The sequence below is a fragment of the Thalassophryne amazonica genome, chromosome 7 (assembly GCF_902500255.1).
Source record: "Thalassophryne amazonica chromosome 7, fThaAma1.1, whole genome shotgun sequence".
Lineage (NCBI taxonomy): Eukaryota > Metazoa > Chordata > Actinopteri > Batrachoidiformes > Batrachoididae > Thalassophryne > Thalassophryne amazonica.
In genome coordinates, this window is record NC_047109.1 from 73,740,211 (window position 1) to 73,765,574 (window position 25,364).

The window sequence follows — 25,364 nt, forward strand, 5'->3', positions numbered from 1 at the left end:
ACATTTTTATAGTTAACTTCTGTGTCACTCTACCGCTCTTTTCCTCCACCTCTCTTCCAGCTCCATCTCTCTTGTCGCACGACTGACTGCCCTCGTCTCCCTCCTCCTGGTTGCTCTGGTGACACAGCCTTCCACCTGTAACCGTGACGATACTGTGCACGAGGAGCAAGCGGACACTTTGACAGTCCAGCTGTCCGTCACAGGCCACGTCACACCCACTCCTCTGTGGGTGGTGATCTGGGGCCCCACTCAGACCCTGGAGGACGAGACCCATCACTTTCTCTCCAGTGCGGAAACCGATCCCCTGCACCAGCATGGGAACCAGCAGGAAGATGGCACTGCTTCAACCCGTGACTGGCCTCAGCCTGACAGCATCGCAAGCAGCTTACATCCCAGAGAGGAGTCCCCACTGGAGTCCAGCGACCAGGAGGGAGTGGAGGATGGAATAATGGGAGCTGAGGAGTCAGAGCCTGAGGAAGGTGGGCATCAGGAGATCCAAATGAAAGATTTCTAAGTAAAAGTGCCTACAAGCTGCAGTGTGAATATGTGCAGGCCAGGAGGGCGAGAGCTGTCACCAGGGTGAAGACTGGCACCCTGCTGTGTGCAGCCAGCCGTGTGTCCATTGGCCAAGAATGGATAATAAAGTTCTCATCACTCACATGAGGAACCGGCTGCTGTCACACTTCCAGATACAGGAAAGGCGAGACCGGATTGGTGTTGTAGTTGGAGGCCAAAGTCTTACACGTCCAATTTCATGTTCAGCTGGCTTCATTGATTTGTACTGGATACGATTAAACGGTCACAGTTTGAGATTGGTGTTTGTGTGTGTGTGTGTGTTACAGTGGACCCTCAATTCTATGTTACCGTGACCATCTCCTCGCTACTCATCCTGACTGCAGTCATCATAACAGCCAAACTCTGGTAGGAACCAAAACGCTCCTCCTTAGACTAGTCTGTGTGTTTGTGATCACATGACCACGTGAAGTGGGAACTGGTGAACCAGTACGAGCTGAAAACTCAATGTCTTAACAGTTCAAATTGATTGTTTTTTAAGCAAAGATTTGATGAATTTTTTGTTCATTATCCAACTAGTTTGTTTTCATTTTATGGTTACATAAGTGGAAAAAATTGTGTCATCAAGAATTCAGATGGAGGAGAAAAGGGAGAGAGTTAAACAATAGAAAGATATGTGAAAGAGTATTCTTAAATTTGAAACTAAGGTCATTTTTATTGACCTATCATCTACTCAGAACTATTCAAAACCACTTTTCTTGACAATTTGCAACTCTGATGCAGCAGGTGCTTAGTACTGATTATACAGATAAAAAGATGTTTAAACCTCGGGACAGGCCGCTGAAATTGGGCATGTCACTCCCACCTTATATAGTTTTTCATATGTGTATGTGTGTGTGTGTGTGTATTATACAGTAGTGTTCAGAATAATAGTAGTGCTATGTGACTAAAAAGATTAATCCAGGTTTTGAGTATATTTCTTATTGTTACATGGAAACAAGGTACCAGTAGATTCAGTAGATTCTCACAAATCCAACAAGACCAAGCATTCATGATATGCACACTCTTAAGGCTATGAAATTGGGCTATTAGTAAAAAAAAAAGTAGAAAAGGGGGTGTTCACAATAATAGTAGCATCTGCTGTTGACGCTACAAACTCAAAACTATTATGTTCAAACTGCTTTTTTAGCAATCCTGTGAATCACTAAACTAGTATTTAGTTGTATAACCACAATTTTTCATGATTTCTTCACATCTGCGAGGCATTAATTTTGTTGGTTTGGAACCAAGATTTTGCTCAGTTACTAGTGTGCTTGGGGTCATTGTCTTGTTGAAATACCCATTTCAAGGGCATGTCCTCTTCAGCATAAGGCAACATGACCTCTTCAAGTATTTTGACATATCCAAACTGATCCATGATACCTGGTATGCAATATATAGGCCCAACACCATAGGAGAAACATGCCCATATCATGATGCTTGCACCACCATGTTTCCCTGTGAACTGTGGCTTGAATTCAGAGTTTGGGGGTCGTCTCACAAACTGTCTGCGGCCGTTGGACCCAAAAAGAACAATTTTACTCTCATCAGTCCACAAAATATTCCTCCATTTCTCTTTAGGCCAGTTGATATGTTCTTTGGCAAATTGTAACCTCTTCTGCACGTCTTTTATTTAACAGAGGGACTTTGCGGGGGATTCTTGCAAATAAATTAGCTTCACACAGGCATCTTCTAACTTTGCCATTCTGGTTATTCCTCTGTCCATTTTGATGGTTGCTTTCTGTTTTCTTCCACGCATCTCTGGTTTTTTGTCCATTTTACAGCATTGGAGATCATTGTACTGTAGATGAACAGCCTATAATTTTTTGCACCTGCGTACAAGTTTTCCCCTCTCCAATCAACTTTTTAATCAAACTACGCTGTTCTTCTGAACAATGTCTTGAACGTCTCATTTTCCTCAGGCTTTCAAAGAGAAAAGCATGTTCAACAGGTGCTGGCTTCATCCTTAAATAGGGGACACCTGATTCACACCTGTTTGTTCCACAAAATTGACAAACTCACTGACTGAATGCCACACTACTATTATTGTGAACACCCCCTTTTCTACTTTTTACTAATAGCCCAATTTCATAGTGTGTGCATATCATGAATGCTTGGTCTTGTTGGATTTGTGAGAATCTACTGGTACCTTGTTTCCCATGTAACAATAAGAAATATACTCAAAACCTGGATTAATCTTTTTAGTCACATAGCACTACTATTATTCAGAACACTACTGTGTGTGTATATATATATATATATATATATATATATATATATATATATATATATATAGACTGTGCTAAATGATTGGTGTCCGAAGTAACAGTCAAACATCAATGTTCATTGTATTCTATGGTGTAATGTGATAACTAAGCATGACAGATGGTGCAAACTATTCCTTTTTTAGAACCCTATTAGCTCAACCAATAATTTGCATCACTTTTTCCTAAAATTGGAGCAGCTTGAAATATTGATCTCTGTACAAATTGAAATTAACCTTTGTCAGTGCTAACTTTTATTCGAACACGGCCAGATCAGATTACATTGTCGGCTTCTGATAAACCGGTTTCACTTTCATTTTTACTGCTGGGTAAATTCAAGGATCACAAACATAAGAACGCACGAAAAATGAATGAATAAAAAAAGAAAACCCCAAACACTGTCATCATCTTTCAGAAGCAGTAAAACACAGTATTAGAAGTCAGTTTATCTTGGTATTAGCTACACTGTCATTTACGAACTAAAAAGCTGCTGCTTTTTTCACACGCTTTCAACCCTGTGGCTTAAACAATGGAAATACGTCCATTAATGCATTGATTGGCAGAGTAAAATACACGTAGTAAATATGAATTCTTACCTGTTAGATTCAGTGGGAGTCATCTCAAAAAAATAATCGTCCTGAGATGATCCAAAACGGTCTAAACGGTGAAGAAACGTCCCAGTCTGTACACAACTGTGCCTTGAGAGCTCCTCTCTCCCACCCGAGTCTTGGCGATACCAACAGCCACAAAGAAATAAAATAAAAATAATGTTAAAATTAGTCTGTTTTGTGTTTGTGTCGAGTGGACTTCTTCTTCTTTTGGATACAATGCCGGACGGCACCAGTTTAAGGTGCATTTACCGCCACCTACCGGGCTGGTGACTGATTGCTGAGATTTTACAAAACCTTAGCTCCTGGCAGCCATAGTCATTTGTTTATATGTGATGAAGTAATCCAGTGTCCTTTAGATATTTAAATAATTCTTTTTGCACGATGTGCGATGGGTTTTGCAGCAGATTTCCAAGGGACAAGGGACAGAAACACTGTAACCTCCAAAGTGAACCTGAACTACACTACCCACAATGCTCCCTGTGTCGACCGGCCAGTCACGTTTCGCGCTTAATGAGCTTAGGAGCCTAGGTGTGTACATTAGTGACATATGTCACAGAAGTCTGATGTGTGCTGCTTTTCTGGAGACTACAAAGGACACCTCATCAGAGTGATGCGTGCACGAGCTTCAGTGCTATTGTTATGTCATGTTCTGGTGAGGTGGCACTGATGAGTCTCCTGCCATTTCATGCAAAACTGTAGCTTCCACACACAGAATTCTGGGATCAGTGGCTCCAGAAGATTTTGGGGTTCTAACTACCCCCCCGTGGGTTGACAAAAATGGTAGCAAATGTGAAACGTTCATTTCACATGCACACTATCTACACAGGTGCATCTCCAAAATTTTTGAAAAAGTGTAAATATTGCATATTTTACACTCATTATATATAAACTAAAATGTTTCAAGCATTTTTAAATTTTGATAACTACAGCCTACAGCTCAGAAAAATAAAAAATAAAATAAAAACTCAAAATATTTGAATCGTTCATTTCAAGTTTGAGAAACTTAATATTTATGTAGTATAAATACATTGAAGCTCTGTCTGGTTCAGTACACACAACCACAGTCATGGGGAAGACTGCCCACTTGACAGTTGTCCAGAAGACACTGACACCCTCCACAATGAGGGCCACAGAAGGCCATTGCTGAAAGGGCTGCCTGTTCACAGAGTGATGTATCAAAGCACATTCATGGACAGGTGACTGGAAGAGGAAAGTGTGGTAAGAAACATGCACAAGCAACAGGGATGACCACAACCTTGAGAAGATTGTTAAGCAAAGCTGACAAAGTCAATGCAGCCATCTACTAAGAGATTTTAGAGCATTTCATGCTTCCATCTGCTGAAAAGGTTTATGGAGATGCTGATTTCCTTTTCCAACAGGACCTCACACATACCCACAGTGCCAAAATTACTAGTAACTGCTTTGTTGACCATGGTATTACTGTGCTTGATTGGCCTCATAGACAGTACCTCATGGATACTCTATGGGGTATTGTCAACAGGAAGATGAGAAACAACAGACCCAACAATACAGATGAGCTGAAGGTTGCTGTCAGTGCAACCTGGGCTCCTATAACACCTCAGCAGTGTCACAGGCTGATCACCTCAATGCCACACACTGATGAAGTAAGGAGCTTCAACCAAGCATTGTACGCATAAACAAGCATACTTTTGACATTTCCGTATGATACTGTAAGTCCTTTTATAAATTGATCTTAGTCAATATTTTATTTATAGGCTGGAATGATCAAAATTAAAATAAAAATGCTTGAAATATTTCACTTTATGTACGAGGTCTGTGAGAAAAGTATCCGACCTTATTATTTTTTTTTAAAAACCATATGGATTTGAATCACGTGTGATTGCATCAGCCAAGCTTGAACCCTCGTGGGCATGCGAGAGTTTTTTCACACCTGTCGGTGACGTCATTCGCCTGTGAGCACGCCTTGTGTAAGGAGTGGTTCAGCCCCCTCATCGGAATTCCTTTGTCTGAGAAGTTGCTGAGAGACTGGCGCTGTGCTTGATCAAAATCTTTCAAGAACTGTGAGGCACATCCGACTGGACACCATTCGATAAATTCAGCTGGTTTTCGGTGTTAATTTTAACAGCTGATGAGAGATTATGGATTGTTTATCGCTGTAAGGACTTCCCACGGAGCGGGACGTCGCGCAGCGCTCCGAGGCGACGTCGTCATCCTGTTTCAAGCTGAAAACCTCCAAATGTAAGCCTCTGTTGACCCAGGACGTCGTGAGAGAACAGAGAACTTTCAGAAGAGGTCGGAATCAGCAGTTTATCAGGACATTCCACTGTTAAAGGAGATTTTTTTAATGAAAGACGTGCGGACGGATTGGTGAGTTGGCTCGCAGCTGGCGCGGCGCGCCCACCACAGGAAAAACACCTCTGTTGGAAGCCTTAAGGACAAGTTGGAACATGCTCTGCTGTTAAACAATTTCTCAGATACTCACTCAACTGAAAGCCACCAAAAGCTGCCTGGATTTTACAAATGGTTATCAACACGTGCTCTATGACGTCACTGTCAGACTGTATTGGTCTCTACCGTCGCTGCCGTAAGTAGTTCATGGCTGTCTCTTCTTTTGATATTTTACTCTTCAGGGGAACTTTTTATTAGTTTTTTTTTTCTAGACAACGTGAATTTTGATCATATTGGTAATGTCATATTATGAATCCCCTATTTAAAGGCTAATAAATAAAATTATAATGGTGCCAGTGAAAATTCTTTTCATGCCTTAAATCTTAAAAATCTTAGTGGCCCTATACTTGTAAGCTACAGTCACAGTAGTCACCAGAAACTGCAGTCGACAGGCAAACTGGTGACTTACTATTCGTTTTCAATCAGAGTGGGCATTTTGCAGTGGCAAGTGACAATGGTCACTCTGCCACCAGCTAGGCGTGGCTAAAATAGTCCAGAAGTCTACTTTGCATAATACTGAGCGACATGACAATTGGAGTTTAACAAAGAAGCAGTGTGACGTCAGTTGACTGTTCGTGCGAACAAAATAATCCAAGATGGTGGAAAACGCCCCGGAAGTGCTTATTTCTGTATAAATTTGTTTCTCATTTATTTAGTAAATGCTAGCAATAAACACTTCTAAATCTAATAACAGTGTTTTTGAAACTAGATAACACTTCTGAAGTGATTTATAAGACATCTTATGGATGTTAGCGTGCTTGCCATGTGAACGCCCATCAAGTGACAACTGCTTGTCGTCGTCATTAGTAGCTAATGTGACTGTAGCTTTAGATGAGGAGTATTACTTGTATTGTGAGGGAACATCAGATAGACATTTTGGTCTTGTGGTGTGTTTCTGAGAGCATAACCCAGCATACAGGAGCCTCAGCCGAGAGGCTACAGTATAATATTATGTGTTACAATATGGAGCTGCTTTCTACATAGTTCTGGTCAAACTGTTTTTCACTCATTTAACTGGCTTCATACTGTGATCCATTATTCAGCCTCACAAAACATGCCGTCACACTTTATTACATGTACATGAGGAGGAATGCCAAAGAAATAAGTGAATTGCAGATGTGTCTTTTTGTTCACATCTATGTAGCAATTTATAACTACACTCACAGTGGCTGTTCATGTAATGACGACTGTAAAGCGAACTTTGGCACTTCTGGCAACATTTGGCACAGACATGAAAATTCAGTAAGGTACAGTTCAATTCAGTAAGTACGTTATTTAGTAAGAAGCTTTTATTGTCATTGTACGTACATGCAACAGAATTTGTCCTCTGCATTTAACCCATCTTAATTATGGTTAGACACAATCCAACCGCATGGAACAGTGGGCAGCTACAGTCCAGCGCCCGGGGACTAACTCCACATCTAAATACACTGCCTTGGTCAAGGGCAGAGAAAACAGCATGACCCTAATGTGCTTTGATGGTGGGAGGAAACCAGAGTGCCCAGAGGAAATGCATGCAGATGAGGGGAGAACATGCAGACTCCATACAGATAGGACCTGGGCATGGGGGAATCAAACCTCAGGCCATCTAGCTATGAGGTATAAGTGCTAACCACTGCACATTTGCAGTGTTAATCAATACAGTAGGAAGGAAAGCAAAAATAAGCTTGCACATCTCGAACAGTAACGTGGTTTCATTGATGTCAGTGTGCTGAAGAAGTATGCTGACCATTATGGCTTTCAGAGCATGTAAACACTGCATTTGTGTGTGTGTGTGTGTGCTCTCTGTATGTTGTGTGGCCATTAGCTCTAAACGGGGAGTCTAAGTGAAATAGTGAAATACTATTAATTCTGAAGGTTAACAGACACACGCGCCAAAAGGCATTAAGGGAAAATTAGTCTCCTTTCAATCACCCCCCCATCAAAATGCATAGAACACTGCAATCTACTGGATGGGAGTGTAAATAGCTACCAACATGTGATCGTTGGTCTCTGTTTGTTGTGAATCACACTTCACAAACAGAATTTTCAGTTTTTCAAATGCCTTTTTTTACAAATGAAAAAAATGACATTTATAAATACACATTTATTTGTAAAAAACAACACACATTGCAGTAACTGGTGTATTGGTTTTTACAAATAAATAGCAGCAGCAGGCAGTGTGCATAAAGACAGAAGCTCTGGCTCGTTGTTTTTGGGTTTGTGATCGCCTTTGATTTGACTCAGAGGTCTCGGCAGTGCTTAAACTCGAAACTGGCTTATCAGTAGCCAACAGTGCACTGAGCCAGTACTAAAAGTTAGTGGTTAGCTGTAACTTCCGCTAAATTTTTTATCGGTTTATCTGTATAAATTTAACTTTTCAGCTAGCGGATTAGCGGTTATCAAAGCTAACGTTTTGCTTAGTTGTGCCCACCACTGACCTTCAGGCACCACCATCTTTATGTTCAGTCTGGCGCCTCCCATCTCCATCACCATGTCTGCTTGCTGAGCCACGGATCATCAGTGAAATCACCTGCTGGAGTCGGTGGCTGCAAAAAAAACCTGCACCCTCTCGGCCTTTTCTGGAATAGTTTGGACACCACTGGTCTCGCTGGCCTTTAGTGTTTAACCCGTCCATTTTCTAAACCTGCTTATTACAGTTAAGAGTCACGGAGTGGATGGGGTGCTGTGTTTAAATCTATCCCAGCAGTCATTGGCAGAAAGGCGGGGTACATCCTGGACAGGCTGCCAGTCTATCGCAGGACCACATATGGACACATCACACCTACGGTCAAGTTAGTGGGAGGAAACACACGCAATCATAGGGGTGGGCCTGCAAACTCCACACAGAATGTACCGGGTTGGAAGCAAACCTGGGACGAACCACTAAACCACCGTGCCTTCACTGTTCTTCACAGAGCCCTGCTGTGCTGCTGGATCCATCACAGAGTGAGAAGAGCAGGGACTCGGTGGCAGCATTGACTGGCTCGTGCCTCAGTCATACATGTGTAAATAACAGCATGTGTGAGAAGGCAAAATGAATGGGCGCAAGCCACAGATGGACTGAAACGATAGCGTATAGTGGGTACTGGCTTCAATCCAGTTCATTGTGATCACGCTGCTGAGAAGCAGCATATGTGCTCAGCTCCAAAATTCACACTGTGGCTAATGTCATCAAGCTCGACTGTTTGCGTGCATGTGGGAAAAATGAAGGCGTCAGACAGCTGTTTGGAGGTTTGTTTGTTCTTCGTAACAGAACAAGTGCAGCTTTGTTGAATTCTTAAGGAGTTCATCTCGTGACTATAACTCACACTCCTTAGTGAAATCATGGACCACATCTGAGTTTCACCTCACCCCTCGTGCTCCACCGCACTCCTCTCTGACAGTGTTTTAATGAGTCCGAGGAGCGCACTAATTCTCTCACAGTGGCAGTGTAATGTGTTCGCTGATGGTAAATGACTCGACTGTTCTTGACGCTCTCTTTGTTTTTCTCCCCCCTCCGCCCCCTCTCACCCCTTCTGTCCATCTCCCATTGTTTCTTTCAATCTCGCCCTCTGTTGCTGTCAAACTCCAACTTTCTTTGCCTTATCTTTCTTTTACTGCCCCCCTGTACATCTGTACCTGTCCTTTTCTTTTTCTCTCTCACTTTCTCCTCATTCTGCATGTTCTCCATCCTTCTCTCTCCCTTCTCCTCCTTTATTCTCCACTGCATTTTTTCCATCACTTTCTCTCCCTAACCATAACTCCTTTCTCCTCACTATGCATCATCACCCTCCTTTTTCCTCACTATGCATCGTCTCCTTCCTTCTGGCTCCTCAATATGCATCTTCTCCATCCTTCTCTTGCTCCTCTCTGCACTGTGCTGCATCTCCTTTTTCTCTGTCTACTGCCATTTTCCATATCCCTTCTTTTTTCTTATGTCTACCCATCTCTCTGTCCTTCTCCCCAGTTATGATCGCAGCTGTTCCCAGCATCCGCCCCCACTTTCCCGTGGCGCGGCTCCCCCTCTCTCCCTTGCTCTCCCTCGCTCTCTTGTTTCGGAGGACAGCCGGCAGACACTGCACAGCACCTCCTCCTTCACAGACAGGGAGAGGTAATGAGTCGCCTCACCAGCACGGAGTGTGTGATGTGCACAGAGAAACTAGTTTTGCACACATGTTCATCAAGTTCACGCAGTATAATTGGACAGTAGTACTATTTGCTTCAGAGTATTCAGGCCTGAAGTGTCTGTGCTGCTGGAAGACGTGTTTTACGAGTCATTGTGTCCCAGCCGCTATCCATGAAATGATGCTTTTTTCCCCAGTGTGTTTAAAGTTTATTTCAATCAGGATAATTATGGCACAGCACTCCTCTGAACACTCATTTCCTTCCCCAATCAGGGGACCTTCCTCTACCTTTTTCCTTTTCTGTCTCACCGCCCCCACCTTCCTGTCTTCCCATCTCCACATCCAGCCTCATCCCTCACTCTTTGTCTGTCTCTCTCTCTCTCTCTCGCTATGTCAGGATTCCAGTTGTGAACCTCTGAGGTGACTGTTTTTCCACACTGTAAATATTTCTACGTGGCTTGAGGAAGAACATCAACATGGACCAGAGGGTGTGCCTACAGCGGTGTTTTTTTTCTCTGAAACTGTGAAATGAATTCAGGAATCCCAAGTAGCCAGCCGCCACCAAACTCTTCAGCTTCCCTGAGGTCGGAAAAACCTAAACTCATCTCCCTGCTGGTCCCACCTTCCCTCCTCTGTGCTGGGTGTAAAATCTTTCATGTGGCTCTGCGTCACTGTAACCTCCCTGTTTTCTGTCTGCTGTTTAGCCTGGAGCTCTGCCACTATGTGATTCTACCTGCCATGACTAATTCAAAAACAAGCAGTTTAACAGCCATGAAACATCCAATTCGCCCTGAAATACCTTACCTGTGCTTTCATAAGTATTTCCAGTCATTCATCTGTACAAGCTGTTCGTATTAATTGTACTCCAGCAGACAGTTCATTGATGAAGTGACACTCAAATTCATTTTGCTACAGTAGGCTTGTAAACGGTTAAAAAGCCATTCTCAGTGTCTTCAAACACTGAAACTGGGTATTTCACAGAGCGGTTTGGTGCAGCTGTAGCCAAAAGGCAATGTGTTTAACGTCATGCTCCAAAAACTGTCATTTATTCCCCGAATTTGGGTGCCTGAAATGCAAATTGTGTGTCTTTTCCTCTGCGGGGTGTTGAGGAGCCTGTTTTATTTCAGTTTTCCTCATGATTTCTCCTCTTAATTATTTGACTGACGTTCACCTCTTTAAGCCTTTGTGAGCCTTCTTTGTTACTGTTGCAGTGGCGAGGAGCGTTGTTACTTCCAGGCGTGGGAATAAAACATTGAAGAGGATGATCTTGGATAGACAGATCAGACATCCCTGTAAATTAGTGCTGTTCAAAGGTGTGGGGTAGAATAGAAGAGCATACGTTGTTATGGAAATGAGATTTGGCAAAACGATCAAAGAGCTGACAAGAATATTTATTTTTTTTGCACCTGACATCTAGGACAGCTTGATCTAGGACAGAAAAAGAAGAATTTTCCTTCATGTTATGAAATCTGTGAACATGAGCAGTCTGTAGTGCACTAAAGAAAACTTGATGGCACACATCTAGGATCATTATTCGTCTCTCCACTGATTCTGCATGTATACAGTAGGAAAATCTGTGATTTGCTTAAAATCTATTATTTATAAATGTCTATTTTATCTTTCAGTCAGTGATGTCTTTTAGAACATTTCAAAGGAAAATTTCCACTTTGTGTTAAGCTCCTTTTATAAGCAGCTGAGATTTTAACCCACATACACACATCGTGCTGGTGCAGTCTTGTGAGCAATCCTCCAGATACCCCGTCTTGTGACTTTTTTTTTTTTTTTTAAGTAGAATTCCTGTAGGAACATGGTTTTTCTGTACCATGAAGTTCAATAAAGATCTAACACTAGTGTTTTAGCTTTTTGTCCGTTTATTTCTCTGCATGTTGAATGAATTCCCCTGCGAACTATGTGCAATGCTTTATGGGAAGGATAAAGATTACACTGTGGATTTTAATAGCTACTCTGTATCCTAATCTTTTCCTTCCTGCCGTGAACATTTAGTTGATCGCTTGCATTGCTTTCAAACCAGGGGCTTGGCATTAAAAAGTCCTGCATGTAGCAGTCATGTTTTAACAAGTGAGGAGAAAAATAATAAAAAGGAAGCCTTTGCTTATCTCCTCAGCTCAAATGGATTTGTCTTGCACTGGAAAGATTAACAGGGATGCTAAACAAGAGTTTTCCAATGTAGTTTTTCAAGCACCTGTCAATAAAATCAAGGGGGAGTCTAAGGAGAAATACCACTCCAGTGTATTGAGCCTCCCAGTCTGTCGCACTGCTCGTGTATCTCGAATCTCCTCTGGGCATTTTACTGATCAAAGTAATTGACTGGCTGGGTTCCACTTGGAAGTTTTAATGACCGTCTAGTTATGAGTCGCATAGTATCAGATGCCGCAGTAATCTATAATGTCAGTGAGGGTAAAAAGAAACAATGCGTATGCAGAAATCAGGTGTGAATGCATACAAGCTGTGCACCTGAAATGAACATGACTCACCTGCCACGCTCTCTAAATTGCACATATGCAGACTAACATTTCAGTCACACTTTCAGAGAGGAACAGCTGTTAGAATTCACAGCTCCCCTCTGCGAAGCTCAGTCACACTGACTTAAATTAGCACCTCCATTTATAGAGGTGTTGGGGGGAGAAGAATACGGAGTTAAGCAGCATTATAATTTCCTCGTCTTTTTTCCCCACACGTGCTGGTCAGTTAGCAGTAATTGACACCATTAATGTCAGGCGGTTTGAACAAGACTGTAGAGTGAGAGACGGACATGATTATGGTAATTTTGACTGCTTGATAGAAGCACAGGGGCGACTGGAACACAATTCTGACATTGAAATAGACGCTCTGGGCAACACATGCTCCGATAAAATGTGAATACGTCTTGTGTGCGTAATGATGCTGGTTGCGCAGAGGGGAAGCCTCGACTCTATAATACATTAGTCTCTTTGGGGACGTGCCCTAATTAATGGCTTGACCTGCTAACGGGTAGCCCCCTTCTGCGAGTTAACATTTAGCAGTGCACCCTCCAGAGATGCACTCTGAAGTGCGTTTAATAAAAGAAGTGACAGTGACATTAATGAGATAGGATCAGAACAGAATGTCATTTTATTTCCCGACAAATAACCCGATTTTATACGTCTCAACTCCTAAGAAAAACAACACAAGGAAACACAGTATGATTCTAAAGCCAAAAGAACAAATTTTAAACAAAAACACTGTACATACACAAATATGCATCAAATACACCAACCATATCACTCCTGCTGTACTTTTTCACCCAGTGTTACTTTAAATTGGTGTGTGTGTGAATGAATCAATGTCAGACGAGTTGATTCCATGGGCCAGGTGCTGCTGCCTCAGTCTGAGAAAGTTCCCATGAAGCTCTTTTCCTATGTGCCCGTGAACATCGGTCACAATGTCTTTTTTTTTTTTATTATTATTATTAAAACACAGCCGTTTCCTCGTCAGCGTGTCCATGTGTAAGTGCCCATCAGTGCTGCTTTCCACTCTCACTGTTCAGTTGGACTTTGACCAGATCTTCCCACTGCCACGCAGCCTGAGGGCAGAATGACCCACAAAACACTGCTTTAACACATTATTGATGACTCAGCAACGTGATTAGTAGGTTAGAATAGGTTACGTTTACATTTCATTTACTGTATCAGCAGATTAATATTGCAACCTGGGTGACGCAAATATCTGTATTTAGTGCATTAAAATTAATTGCAGGCAATTTCTATTTGTTCCTTTGCAAATAACACATTTCTAATAATAACTGCTGCTGCGCCATCGACCCCCATCCTTTAGCTTTGTAAAGAAATGGTGTCAAAACCCATTTTAATTCAAGGATTGAGGTTAAGCAATCATTAATTTGGATTTCAAAATGAAGAGGATCTTCATTTGAATGAGGTGCGGTGATGAGTGCTGAAAATTACAGGGCTCTATGCTTTGCCAAAATGTGACAGGCAGCCAGGGAAATAAATAAATAAATCACTGCTTTCTGTTTAACAGGCAAAACATAAGCAGCCAGACAACCAAAGCGTCTCCTCTGATCACCAGAGGGGGAAGCGGTTCTTTGAGGAGGAATGCACACGGGGCATTTGGAGATTCAGTGACATTTGCAATCCAGGACAGATGTGAAATTGCCCATTGGTAATTGGGCCGGATGGAGGCAAAACAGAAAGCAAGTCCCCAATAGCAGCGTTAGAGTACTGCTGCAAAAACACTGATGTGCATTGTGCTAATAATAAAGCCGCTTCATGCACACTCACAACCAGACGAACCACTTACACTGGCAGCTGGCTTTTTAATGTTTACTGAAAAAATGAAAACATAGCAATTCTCAGTTGAATTAACGTTACTCCTGAGAACAAGATCCGACTAATGGCTTTAATTCACTGTTTGAAGCAGACTCTTTAGTGCTGTGGTTATAACAAGGTAAAATCTTATTTATAAAGTGCTTTTTATAAATTGTACTTATAAAACACTTTACACACCAAAAGAAGCTGCAGCAATAAAAGAGCCATAATGAAAGAAACCTCCACGTGTATTTTGTTCCAGTTTTATGCCTTGTGGAAATAATGTTTGTTGCTTGAAAACAGTGCGACACAAACGATTTAGGAACAAAGTGATGACTGATAATGAGGCATTACAGTAAATTACACACCACCGTCAAAGTTATTTTACATGTCCTACTTCTAATGCATACTTCATCATCATGCAGTGTGTGTTTATATACGAGGTCTGTTATAAAAGTACCGGACCTTTTTATTTTTTGCAAAAACCTGATGGATTTGAATCACGGGTGCTTGCATGAGCAAACCTTGAACCTTCGTGCGCATGCGTGAACTTTTTCAGGCCTGTCGATTGCATAATTTCCTGGTAAGTAGCCTTTGTGTGGGACATGTGCTGTGAGCTCGGCATATTTTCATTCCAAGGAAAAAGACGGAACGACTGGAGCAGCGCCGCATCAAATTTTGCCAGAAACTGGGCGATAGCCAGGTGGAAACCATTCGGAAGATTCAAACGGCTTCCGGTGATGATCCTCTGGGCATCACAAATTAAGGAGCGGTACAACCGGTTTAAAGACGGCCGCACAACGGTGGAGAGCGAGCCACGCTCTGGTCGGCCATCAACATGCTGAAATGACCAGATCATTTCCAAAGTAAACGCTGTGGCGATGCGGGACCGTCGTGTGACTATCCGAAAATTGCGGAAGAGGTGGACATCAGCACTTTTTCGGAACATTCCACTGTGACAGAAGATTTGGCGGTGAAAATCATGCCAATGGCTTCGGCACGAAGCTGTCTACGGCGGAGCAAAAGCGCCTTTGTGTTGAAGTCTCACAGGACATGTTGTGACATGCCCACCTCTTCCACAATTTCTCGGATAGTCACACGACTGAAAAGTCACCGAAAGCCGTCTGAATCATCCGAATGGTTTCCACCATATTTCCATATTTCTTATTGTTACATGGGAAACAAGGTACCAGTAGATTCAGTAGATTCTCACAAATCCAACAAGACCAAGCATTCATGATATGCACACTCTTAAGGCTATGAAATTGGGCTACTAGTAAAAAAAAAAAAAAAAGTAGAAAGGGGGTGTTCACAATAATAGTAGTGTGGCATTCAGTCAGTGAGTTGGTCAATTTTGTGGAACAAACAGGTGTGAATCAGGTAGGACTGCCACAAACGACTATTTTGATAGTTGACTAGTCAACGATTATTTTTGTGATTAGTCGACTAGTCGGATCATACATAATTTCCTAAATTAAGGCCTGCAGCATTTTCCAAGAAACGTCGGGATGAAAACATGAACATTTCCAAATCAGTGACTATTTCTTAGTTCATTCAGAAATACAACCAGTGTGGTACTTTATAGTAAATCTGTGCCAGGTAGGCAGTTCTCAAAAACTGAATGCCCATGCTGGAAGGAGAAAAGTGAGGGAAGTCACCAAGACAACTCTGGAAGAACTTTTGACTTCTCTGAGTGGAGAAACTGGGAATAGTGCAACATTTTTATTTTTGTCTTCATTTTACTTATAGTCCCAACTTTTCTGATTTGTAGTTGTTTCTGCTGCATTTCTGAAATTACAGAACTGCTATAAAGAAAAGTGTGAACATTTTATTGTTTTAAAACTTTGTGGAGCAAATGTGAACACCAAGCTCCTATAAAGAAGGAAAAAATACACAGATGTGCAGGAAAACCTTGATATAAACTGAACAGAACAATGCTGGCTGACTTGGCTCCCCTTATTTTCTGTATAAATAAATCAGAATAAAGTAAGAGGTAACTCACTTTGAAATAATTAAAACATATAGCTGCAGCTTATAATAACTTTGTAAAATAACAAAAATCAGCAGCTTGTATTTTTATTCTGACTCCAGTTCATTTTAGTGTGATGAAACCATTTTTAAAAGTCATTTTTCTTTTTCCTCATCAGTCACGTTTTGTGCTTGAACATTACATTAAGCTTAAGATTGAACAAATAAATACCTTTGGAAAATAACAGCTGTTAAAGTTCAGGGTTCTCACCTGTTTTTTGTGATCTGTGCCTCTGAACATCAGCTTCTCCACAGCAGGGTTTTTTAACCCGTGAATGCGTAATTTTTCCTCAGTTCATTTATATATTCTCATTTTTTAAGGATGTTTTAAGGATATTTGACCGTTTATTTTCATCTCATAAATTCAGCATATGACGCGCACATGGTGTAAACAGGACAGTGCCATCAGAAAAACACCGGTAGAGAAAGTACAGAGAAAAATAAAGGCAGTTCCAGGTGTTTTTTTTTAACATGTTCACTCGGGTTAAAATCCTCTCTCTCTGCTCTGCGCTCGCTGTGTCACGTGCACTGATGGTTCTCAACGGAGTGTAATATCTCATGCCTCCGTTCGCGGTCTGCAGTGAGTTGACTCCGTGCGCACACGCACACACACACACACACACACCTCCTCCGGTAAACTGCGCATTTTAAACGGCTTTGAACAAGACGGCCACTGTTTTAATCGGCCGTCTTATCCGAGTTTGAACGTCCAAATGATAGCAGGATGGCTCGCTGCCTAAAACTATGAATTGAGGGAAGAACAAAGACTTAAATAAAATAAACGACTCGTCGACTACTAAATTAGTTGTCGACGGTTTCAATAGTCGACATTGTCGTGATTAGTCGACTAGTTGTGGCATCCCTAGAATCAGGTGTCCCCTATGTAAGGATGAAGCCAGCACCTGTTGAACATGCTTTTCTCTTTGAAAGCCTGAGGAAAATGGGAAGTTCAAGACATTGTTCAGAAGAACAGCATAGTTTGATTAAAAAGTTAATTGGAGAGGGGAAAACTTATACGCAGGTGCAAAAAATTATATGCTGTTCATCTACAATGATCTCCAATGCTGTAAAATGGACAAAAAAACCAGAGACGCGTGAAAGAAAATGGAAAACAATCACCAAAATGGATAGAAGACTAACCAGAATGGCAAAGGCTCACCCATTGATCAGCTCCAGGATGATCAAAGACAGTCTGGAAGATGCCTGTGTGAAGCTAATTTATTTGCAACAATCCCCCGCAAAGTCCCTCTATTAAATAAAAGACATGTGCAGAAGAGTTTACAATTTGCCAAAGAACATATTAACTGGCCTAAAGAGAAATGCAGGACTATTTTGTGGACTGATGAGAGTAAAACTGTTCTTTTTGGGTCCAAGTGCTGCAGACAGTTTGTGAGACGACCCCCAAACTCTGAATTCAAGCCACAGTTCACAGTGAAGACAGTGAAGCATGGTGGTGCAAGCATCATGATATGGGCATGTTTCTCCTACTATGGTGTTGGGCCTATATATCGCATACCAGGTATCATGGATCAGTTTGGATATGTCAAAATACTTGAAGAGGTCATGTTGCCTTATGCTGAAGAGGACATGCCCTTGAAATGGGTGTTTCAACAAGACAATGACCCAAGCACACTAGTAACAAGCAAAATCTTGGTTCCAAACCAACAAAATTAATGCCTCGCAAATGTGAAGAATCATGAAAAACTGTGGTTATACAACTGAATACTAGTTTAGTGATTCACAGGATTGCTAAAAAAGCAGTTTGAACATAATAGTTTTGAGTTTGTAGCGTCAACAGCAGATGCTACTATTATTGTGAACACCCCCTTTTCTACTTTTTTTTTTACTAATAGCCCAATTCATAGTCTTAAGAGTGTGCATATCATGAATGCTTGGTCTTGTTGGATTTGTGAGAATCTACTGAATCTACTGGTACCTTGTTTCCCATGTAACAAAAAAAAAAAACATACTCAAAATCTGGATTCATCTTTTTAGTCACACAGCACTACTATTATTCTGAACACTACTGTGTGTGTGTGTATATATATATATATATATATATATATATATATATATATATATATATATATATTATATATATATATATTGAAGGTACGGTTCAGTTCACATTTGCGTTTAGACATTAAGGTTAAGTACGAGTTCCGGTACAGGATTCACGACTTGCGATTCACAACTTGTGCTCCACTCCTGCTATCACGGGGACCCAAACGTTTTCCCCACACAGGAGATTTAAAGGAGGCAGGCAGGTCAGCTAACTCCTGTGTGCAAGGAGGTTTGCCTTCTCTTTCACTCGACATGCTGTTTGACTCATGTGCTAAACTAAGTCTTGCTGCTGCTTCAACTGATATATGTGTGTACTTGCATAACGTTATATGTAACCACATTAAAACCAAAAGTAACTTTCAGTACTTACCCTTTTACCTTGGAGCTTTTTTTCCCCGGTTGTCGTGGCTCCTGAGAGGAGGCAGGGTCCCGTGGCTCAGCCAGCTGGTCTGCGTCCTGATTGGAGGTGGCTCCTGCAGGGGCGGGGCCTGATGACGGCGAGGCTGCACTGGCCTTTAATGTTTTCTGTAGGTTTGAAACCTGATGGGAAAGTGAGAGAGATTGAGATTATTTTTTTTAAAACATTTATAGTATTTCCTTTTTCCAAAACCAAAAAAAAAAAAAAACATCCTTTTTCCAAAAAATAAAAATATCCAAAACCATATGCCCTACAAAATAATAATTAAAATAAATAAACAAACAAAAACACACCACATACCCATGACAAGCAGTTCAATCAGATCCAATAGTTTTTAAGGCTCCAAGATAACAAATCAACAGTTGCACACTTTTAGAAACTCCATCAGCCCTCCATCTAAGACCAACCTTGAGTTCTTTTCAAGTTTTAAGAACAACATAAGATCTTTCAACCATAAAGAAATAGATGGAAGACATGGAACTTTCCAGGATAATAATTCTGCGACGTGCTAGCAATGAGGTAAAGGCATTACATCTGCCTGCGAGGTTGGTGAGTGACACAGTGGGGATTCCAGGAACTCCTAAAATAGTGATCAGTGGACAAGACTCCAGGCTGAAGCCAAGAACGTGAGAGATAATATGTTTTGTCTATTTGATTCTTTTACTTCTTATAGAAGTGTTTTTTCTTTCTTATTGTTAATGCACTAATAACACCAGATCAAATTCCTTGTATGTGCGAACTTGCTTGGCAATGAATTCAGTTCTGATTCTGATCACAGGGAGATGAGTTGCATCTATCAAACAGATTAGAAACATTGGGATAAATTTTGGATAATTTGGACTTTGATAAATGCAGCCTGCGTACTACTTTAAATTGAATTAGGGAAAGTCTTGCACAAGATGATGATGAATGAATTCTGTCAACTGCTTTATCACAGAAATCTTCCCTGAATTGTAGACCTAACTGTTGTTCCCAATTAGATAGTTTTAGTACCTGGATGATTGTACATTGAGAGAATAAGATTATATATCCACAATACAAGTGCTTTCTTATGGGGAATATGTTCAAAGAGGTCCTCCCAAGGATGTTAAGGGGGCTGACCAGCGAACTCCAGAAAAACAGTAGATGCACAATGTCTAATTTTCAAAATAAATAAATGAGATGAGGGCATGCCATATAAGGAAGACATATCTGTAAAATTAAGAAAAGAATTATCCTTAAAAAAAATTATGCAAACATTTAATGCCCTTCTTACCCCGTAGATGAAATGCAGTGTCTAAGACAGAGGGAGGAAAGAGGCGATTCTTACATAATTGGCCAAGAGCAGAAGCAAAGACACATTTGAAGTAAAGTCAAAACTGACACCATATTTTAAGAGAGGAAAGTACAACAGGATTATCTGTGTACTGAAACAGGAACACAGGGAGGGATGAAAATACTAAGGCAGAGAGGTAGATAAACACGAATGAGCTTCTAATTGGCCATAAGTTGTATGAGGATCTTTAACCAATAAAGGTACAGTGCATCCAGAAAGTATTCGAAGCACTTCACTTTTTCCACATTTTGTTTTGTTACAGCCTTATTTGAAAATGGATGAAATTCATTTTTTCCCCTCAAAATTCTACACACAATACCCCAAAATGACAATGTGAAAATACTTGCTTTTCTTTTGAGATTTTTGAAAATTTATGTAGAAAAAAAACAACAAAAAAGTAAGAAATCACATGTACATAAGTATGCACAGGTGTTGCCATGAAGCTCAAAATGGAGCTCATGTGCATCCTGTTTCCACTAATCATATTTGAGATGTTTCTACAGCTTAATTGGAGTCCACCTGGAGTAAATTCAACTGACTGGACATGATTTGGAAAGACAGACACCTGTCTACATAAAAGGTCCCACAGTTCACAGTGCATGTCAGAGCACAAACCAAGCATGAAGTCAAAGGAAATGTCTGTAAACCTCCGAGACAGGATTGTCTCCAGACAAAAATATGAGGAAGGGCACAGAAACATTTCTGCTGCTTTGAAGGTCCCAATGAACACAGTAGCCTCCATCATCTGTAGATGGAAGAAGTTCAGATCTGCCAGGACTCTTCCCAGAGCTGGTGACCATCTAAACTGAGCGATCAGGGAGAAGGGCCATAATCAGGAAGGTGACAAAGAACCCAATGGTCATTCTGTCAGAGCTCCAGCATTCCTCTGTGGAGAGAGAAGAACCTTCCAGAAGGACAACAATCTCTGCAGCAATCCACCAATCAGGTCTGTATAGTAGAGTGGCCATAAAGAAGCCACTCCTTAGTAAAAGGCACATGGCAGCTGACCTGGAGTTTGCCAAAAGGCACCTGAGGGACTCACAGAAGATGAGAAACAAAATTCTCTGGTCTGATGAGACAAAGACTGAATTCTTTGGTGTGAATGCCAGGAGTCATGTTTGGAAGAAACGAGGCACCATCCCTACAATGAAGCATGGTGGTGGCAGCATCATGCTGGGGGGATGTTTTTCAGTGGCAGGAACTGGGAGAAAAGTCAGGTTTGAGGAAAAGATGAATGCAGCAATGTACAGAGACATCCTGGATGAAAACCTGCTCCAGAGCGCATCTGACCTCAGACTGGGGCGACGGTTCATCTTTCAGCAGGACAATGACCCTAAGCATACAGCCAAGATATCAAAGGAGTGGCTTCAGGACAACTCTGTAAATGTCCTTGAGTGGTCCAGCCAGAGCCCAGACTGGAGAGATCTGAAAATGGCTGTGCACTGACGCTTCCCATCCAACCTGATGGAGCTTGAGAGGTGTTGCAAAGAGAAATGGGAAAAAACTGCCCAAAGATAGGTTGCCCCAAGCTTGTGGCATCATATTCAAGAAGACTTGAGGCTGTAATTGCTGCCAATGGTGCATCAACAATGTACTGAGCAAAGGGTTTGAATACTTATGTACACTGAGGCAAATAAATATTTGATCCACTGTCGATTTTGTAGGTTTGTAGGTTTTGCCACCTACAAAGCACGGAGAGGTCTGTAAATTTTTTTTTTTTTTTTTTTTTTTTTTTTTTTAGGTACATTTCACCTGTGAGACACAGTTGAAATCTGGGGAAGGTTTCTGGGCATACTGACGGTCAACTTTAAAATTTTCTGTAGTAAGGTATTTTTGTCTAGTTCTCCTGGACCTGGACAGGTGAGACGAATAATTATGAATTTTTGAGCCATTAAAGCGAGAAAAAAGAGAAAAAAGAGCCATTAAAAAAAAAAATCATTATGAGACTCCACTTTAACATACATACGTAGGTTCAGAATAATAGTAGTGCTATGTGACTAAAAAGATTAATCCAGGTTTTGAGTATATTTCTTATTGTTAGATGGGAAACAAGGTCACAAATCCAACAAGACCAAGCATTCATGATATACACACTCTTAAGGCTATGAAATTGGTCTATTAGTAAAAAAAAGTAGAAAAGGGGGTGTTCACAATAATAGCAGTGTGGCATTCAGTCAGTGAGTTCGTCAATTTTGTGGAACAAACAGGTGTGAATCAGGTGTCCCCTATTTAAGGATGAAACCAGCACCTGTTGAACATGCTTTTCTCTTTGAAAGCCTGAGAAAAATGGGACATTCAAGACATTGTTCAGAAGAACAGCATAGTTTGATTAAAAAGTTGATTGGAGAGGGGAAAACGTATACGCAGGTGCAAAAAATTATAGGCTGTTCATCTACAACCATAGTGGCCAACCTGTGGCTCACGAGCCGCATGCGGCTCTTTGCCTGGTGTCATGCAGCTCTTACGTTCATGTCCAAGTTTGTGTTTGTGTGTGTATTTATGTGCGTGTTCGCTTCGCTTAAGTTCAATACAGTAATTTTGTTGAATGTACTTCACTTGGGTTCATTACAGTATTTCGAGATCATGGCAAATGCGCAGGTGCAAAAAGAAAAATTGCAAGAAGAAGAAGAAGAAGGTCAGGGGGTCGATCTTCTGTCAGATCTCAAAATGGCAGGAAAAAAATGCACTGCAAAAAAAAAATATGAAGATGAAAACAGGACGTTTCTAACAGAGTGGGAGAATTTATATTTTTTCGTCGAACGTAATGGCAAGCCATTCTGCCTTATATGTCAGTCGTCATTGGTGCATTTCAAGGCTTCAAATCTTCAGCGTCACTTCAGCTCACTCCACGCTAACACTGACCAGGAATTTCCAAAGGGACTGAACTTCGCAAGCACAAACTGACCACTTTGAAAAGTCAGGCAGAAAAGCAGGTACAGGTTTTCAAAAAATTTACGAAGCAGTCAGAGACAGTAACGCATCGTATAAACTGGCTTGGAACATTGCACGGGCTAAAAAGCCATACAACGAAGGGAAGTTCGTTAAAAAATGCATAAGTGACGCTGCTGAAATCTTGTCTCCTGAAAACGACAAACTAAAACACATGGCATCAGACCTCCAACTGTCCCGCCACACTGTTGAACACAGAATATCAGACATTAACACAGTTATTGAATCACAGTTGCACTCTGACCTTCAAGCATGCGAGTATTTCAGTGTCGCATTGGATGAGAGTTGTGACATACAAGACAAGCCTCAGTTGGCAATATTTGCACGCTTTGTGTCAAAGGAGTGTGTGATCAAAGAAGAACTCCTGGATATTGTGCCACTGAAAGACCGAACCCGTGGCATAGATGTGAAAGAAACAATGATGGCTGCATTTGAGAAAGCAAATCTGCCCCTACAGAAGCTAACCGCAATAGCCACGGATGGCGCACCATCCATAATCGGATCTGTAAACGGGCTCGTGGGGCTGTGCAAAGCCGACGAAACATTTCCCGACTTTTGGAATTTCCACTGCATCATCCACAGGCAGCAACTCATGTCTAAATCGTTGAATTTAGACAACATCATGAAACCTGTGATGGAAATCGTCAACTACATCCGTACACATGCTCTTAATCACAGGCACATTCAAGAATTTTCATCACTGAGCTGGACGAAGAGCTTCCAGGTGACCTGCCACTACACTGCACCGTGAGGTGGCTGTCAAGGGGAACGGTACTCTCTCGCTTCTTTGAACTTTTGGATGCTGTGAAACTCTTCATGGAAGAGAAGAACGACGACTATCCCCAGCTCTCGGACCCCAAATGGATTTTGGATTTGGCCTTTTTGGTCGACATGTTGGGCCACTTGGATAGACTGAACCTTACCCTGCAGGGTAAAATGAAAGTGCTGCCTGATCTGGTGCAAAGTGTGTTTGCGTTTGTCAACAAACTGAAGCTGTTCAAGGCGCATATTCAAAAGGGAGATTTAACGCATTTCTCCACTCTGCTAAAAGTTAGCGGGCAAGTCAACCAGTGCCACCCCTGAATAAGCAAGGAGCCAGATATGCAACTCTGGTTGAAAACCTGCACGAAATCTTTGTGATCCGGTTCCGCGATCTACAACTGAAAAGGCCACAGATCATGTTCCTCGTCGTCCCATTTAATGCGGATATGGACTGTTTGAAAGCCCCTCTAGTCGCAGATGAGGCAGCCGCTGAGTTGGAGATGATTGATCTCGCTGAGGAGGACCAACTGAAACCTGCTTTAAGGGAAGGGACCACTGAGTTCTGGAAAAGTGTGTCAATGGAAAAATACCCCAATGTCAAAAGGGCTGCACTTAAAATACTGTCAATGTTTGGCTCAACGTACGTCTGTGAGTCTGTATTTTCTACCATGAAATACGTCAAATCAAAACACCGCTCTGTTATGACTGACACCCATATGAAAGAATTGCTTCAAGTGGCAACAACGGAGTACGAGCCAGATTTGAGGAGGATTGTTCAAGGGAAGGAATGCCAGAAGTCCCACTAAGCAACATACATAGTAAGTGAACGCTATATTGATTATTGAAAAATGACTGGCCTGTGGTCTTGGTACTGTAGTAAATATGTCATTATCATGTTGGTGTGGGGCATTTGTTATTTGTTATCATGTTGGAGTGACATCAATCTGGCTGAGCCTGTGTGTGTGTGTGTGAGAGAGAGTGAGGGAGAGGAAGAGATGGTTGGGGGTGTGTGCCCATGTGTATGATGTTGCTGGCCTGTCGTCTTACTATTGTAGGGGTATTTACAATTAATCTGACTGAGCAGAGGTGTGTGTGTGTGTGTGTGTGCGTGCACACACTGAAGGATGGGTAATGTTTGTGTGCCCATGTGCCGATGTGGCTCTTTGTTGTAACACAGTAAGAAATGTGGTTCTTCGTCTCCGACTGGTTGGCCACCCGTGGTCTACAATGATCTCCAATGCTTTAAAATGGACAAAAAAAACCCAGAGACGTGTGGAAGAAAATGGAAAACAACCATCAAAATGGATAGAAGAATAACCAGAATGGCAAAGGCTCACCCATTGATCAGCTCCAGTTTGAACATAATAGTTTTGAGTTTGTAGCGTCAACAGCAGATGCTATTATTGTGAACACCCCCTTTTCTCTTTCTTTTTTTTTTTTTTTTTTTTTTTTTTTTTACTAATAGCCCAATTTCATAGCCTTAAGAGTGTGCATATCATGAATACTTGGTCTTGTTGGATTTGTGAGAATCTACTGAATCTACTGGTACCTTGTTTCCCATGTAACAATAAGAAATATACTC

At 41.5% G+C, this 25,364-nt stretch overlaps 3 protein-coding genes and 1 long non-coding RNA gene across 5 annotated transcripts in view; 2 read left to right on the top strand and 2 right to left on the bottom strand.

The window, feature by feature from the left end:
• si:ch211-154o6.3 (uncharacterized protein LOC563854 homolog) overlaps window positions 1-146 on the top strand; it is a 34,037-nt gene extending 33,891 nt beyond the window's left edge. The window contains exon 16 of the mRNA XM_034173649.1: window positions 61-146. The gene's annotated coding sequence lies outside the window, so the exon portion shown is untranslated. The remainder of the gene's footprint in view (window positions 1-60) is intronic.
• pianp (PILR alpha associated neural protein) lies at window positions 17-11,795 on the top strand (the record flags this gene model as incomplete). The annotated part of the gene is made up of 4 exons (XM_034173650.1): window positions 17-479; window positions 843-921; window positions 9,786-9,929; window positions 10,340-11,795. Coding segments are annotated over 4 exons (708 nt in total), but the record flags the coding sequence as incomplete, so codon positions are not given.
• A 1,237-nt stretch (window positions 11,796-13,032) lies between these two features.
• Window positions 13,033-25,364, bottom strand: part of cops7a (COP9 constitutive photomorphogenic homolog subunit 7A) — a 48,161-nt gene continuing 35,829 nt past the window's right edge. The window contains exons 7-8 of one of the 2 annotated variants that reach the window (XM_034174458.1): window positions 18,717-18,878; window positions 13,033-13,504 (exon numbers count right to left, since the gene is read on the bottom strand). In XM_034174458.1, coding sequence (XP_034030349.1) covers window positions 13,439-13,504; window positions 18,717-18,878 — 228 coding nt within the window. In that variant the 3' untranslated portion in view covers window positions 13,033-13,438. Of the gene's footprint in view, window positions 13,505-18,708; window positions 18,879-25,364 lie in introns of both variants that reach the window. The other variant, XM_034174459.1, reaches the window with a different exon arrangement.
• Window positions 22,753-24,570, bottom strand: LOC117514152. Its single transcript, XR_004561818.1, has 3 exons — window positions 24,404-24,570; window positions 24,336-24,337; window positions 22,753-23,082 (listed from the first exon to the last, which is right to left on the bottom strand). It is a non-coding gene; the product is annotated as an uncharacterized LOC117514152 (long non-coding RNA).